Here is a 2790-nt window from a genome sequence, read left to right as displayed (position 1 = left end):
GCGCACAAACTCAAAGTGAGCCGCAGTGAGTTGCCCCAACGAAAAAAACTAGAACAAAAGAAAAGAAATGGAAACCCCGCAATGTCCCTCCCAAAATTAAATGAAAACAAAAAACGAACTCACTTCGGGAGGTGTTGTTCCTTCACGTGTCCAGCAGCACAAGAGGACTGTGAGAGAGAGCGTGTGTGTATATTTAATACCTGCGTGAATGAAAAAGCAAAAGAGGTTGCTTCAGGCCACGCATGCCTCTCCCAATTCATGCGGTGCTTGGCCTGCGCTTCTACCGGCAGCTGCGTCAAAACCCCTGCGGCGCACAGCAATGCGGCACGCAGCGCCTGTGTGTGTGTGTGCGTGTGTGTGTGTTCGTGGCAGGAGAAAAAAAAAGAGGGATAAGTGTGCGCCGCCAATGGCAGGGCGTATAGCAAGTGATCTTCAGAGAAACGAAGGAAAATAAAAAAAGCGCACACAGGGTGTTGGTTATTCCAGCAAAGCCCAAAAAAGCAAGGAGGAGGGGATTAGGCAAAAGAATGAAAACAAAACAGGATATATAAACGAAGAGGGCCGCATGGATTTGCGGCGCACACTCTCCACGAGGAGTAACAAATCTACTCTCCCTCTATTGCCTTCAGCATAGAGCCGTCGTGCCCCACATCCCCAGCAGGGCAAGCAGCAGCAGCCGAGGCAAGCACCCACGCACGGCGCCGTCGCCGCCTGTGTTCATCGGGAACGGCCCTGTGGTGTTCTTGAAGGCAGCGGAGTTGTTGCTTAAGTGCGGTGCAGCGTCGCGTGTTGGCGGGCTGCCTGGCCGCCCAGGCGCCGGAGCCGTGGGTGCCGTGGCGGCGTTGCTGGGTGCCTCGTGGCCGCCGTCCGCGTCCGCGCCCGCCGCAGTTTGGGGGTCGGCGCCATTTTCCTTGGCGACAGCGTTTGGCGTCTCGCCGGTGGGCGCGGCGGAAGCAGACGGCACGCCGCCAACAGTCTCTGGCGCGTGCGACGGAGCGCCCTGCTGCGCCTGGCCGTCATCCACCGGGTCCGCCGCGGCCGCACCGTCTGCGGGAGGCGAGGGCTCTCGTTGCTGCACGGAAGTCTGTGCACCGACGGCCTGCCCAGTTGCGCCTGGGCGGGAAGCACCGGCCGCAGCTGGTGCTGTCAACGGTGGGGACGCCAATGCACCGCCACTGACTTCTGTCGCTTCCTCATCCCCCTTCAACTCATTTTCTTTTTCATCCTCCGCCTCTTCTGCTCCCTCCTCCACCGCTGCTTCCTCTGCGTCGGAGTTGGGCGTGTTGTTAGGAGGTGTTGACGCGTCGCCTGCCCCTTTGCCAGCCTCCTGCGATAACTGAGGCGGCGCTTTCTCTTCCTCTTCCTCTTCCTCTCCTTCTTCTTCGTGGTGTTGGTCCTCTGGGGGGGCTGAGGGGGAGGTCCCCAGCGGGCTCTGAAGCAACTTCCACTTCGCTGCTCGGCGGCGCAGCTCCCGGGCCCAGCGCTTCCACAACGTCCTCCTGCAGTGCTGGATCCCCAGCAGATTCCGCTTCCGCTTCGTGTGACTGTTCGCCCTCAACTGTCGGGGGTCCGGCCGCATGCGGCGGCCCACCAGCAGAACCGCCATTTTTTTCCTGCGGGCCCTCCGTGCCCCCGCCGTCCTCCGTTTGCTGCTCACCGCCGCCGCCTTCCGGCCCCACTTCGGGAACAGGCTCCCCACCCTCAGAGGTGGGCACCGAAGGAGCCGCCTGCAGCTCGCGGCTTTCTTTCCCGGCAGATGGTCCTCCAAGAGCCACTTTGCTCCCTGCGAGCTTTCGGATCTCTTCACCAGTGAGCGCTTCATTGTACAGCAAGGTATTGGCCACCGTCACGTGGGGACCGGCGCTTGTGCCCGCGGCCGCACTGCCGTCGCCGAAGTAGAAGTGCGAGATCCTGTGCGGAGTGAAGAGTTTCCCCACCGCCACTGCGGAGTCTTCGCCGTCGTATACCTCGTCCCCGTCAACGTACACAAACAACTCATCGCCAGTACCCATTTGCAGTGCCACCTGATACGTTTTCTCTGTCTCCCACGTTGCATCTTCTTCCGACAACTCCCGGATATCACCGCCGACCGTCACTTTCCACTTCTTGTCCTGCGTGTACGTCACACCCAGGAGGACGGTGCTCGCTGCGTCATTCATCCTCACGCCCAGCAAAGGCGTGTCCTCCTCCGGCACCGTGTGGATCATCACCGACGCCACAAGCGTGAACCCGTTGTTCGCAAAGTAGTACGGCTGGTTCTGCCCCCTGCTTCCCACGGGCCACTCCGCCCCCGCTCCGGCGCCGCTGAACGTCACACCTCCCTTCTCGCTTGTCGCCGCCCCACCTTTCATCGTTGCGTTCACGCCGCGGTACTCGTCCACCCACGCAGTCCCGGCCAGTGTGTTGGACAAAAGGCCCACCAGCCCTTTGGTGGGAACAGGGCCGTTGCACAAGCCCGTCTCCCGTGGGTCGAGGTCTCCGCTGGTATCGCAGCCTTGCAAGGCGGTGTCCAATGCAGTCCAACTCTGCACCACGGACTTGATTTGCTCCAGCTGCTTTGCCAGGCTCAGAGATACGAGGCCGTAAGAGTCTCCATTCTTCTTCTCGTACAGTAGTATCAACTCCTCCTCCGGCGCACCGCTTCTGTACAGCAGGGAACTGGCAGCGGCGTCATCACCGGCAGCGGACACCGGTCCGACATCGTGCACGCGGGAATTGTCGGTCAACCAAAGATGCAGACGACCTTTTTCTTTGCCTTCCTCTTCCGAGTACACCGGCGTGGTGAGGAGC

General features: G+C 60.8%; 1 protein-coding gene across 1 annotated transcript, besides 3 other annotated features; it reads right to left on the bottom strand.

The window, feature by feature from the left end:
- Nucleotides 1–37: 37 nt before the first annotated feature.
- Nucleotides 38–74: a microsatellite.
- A 262-nt stretch (nt 75–336) lies between these two features.
- Nucleotides 337–363: a microsatellite.
- An 827-nt stretch (nt 364–1190) lies between these two features.
- Nucleotides 1191–1264: a sequence feature (GA-rich).
- A 22-nt stretch (nt 1265–1286) lies between these two features.
- Nucleotides 1287–2790, bottom strand: Tco025E_09326 (trans-sialidase; the record flags this gene model as incomplete). Its single annotated transcript, XM_029376146.1, has 1 exon — nt 1287–2790. A coding segment is annotated over one exon (1504 nt), but the record flags the coding sequence as incomplete, so codon positions are not given.

This window comes from Trypanosoma conorhini (assembly GCF_003719485.1).
Source record: "Trypanosoma conorhini strain 025E chromosome Unknown Tco_14.4_contig_01066, whole genome shotgun sequence".
NCBI lineage: Eukaryota > Euglenozoa > Kinetoplastea > Trypanosomatida > Trypanosomatidae > Trypanosoma > Trypanosoma conorhini.
This window is presented reverse-complemented; position numbering and strand designations above follow the sequence as displayed.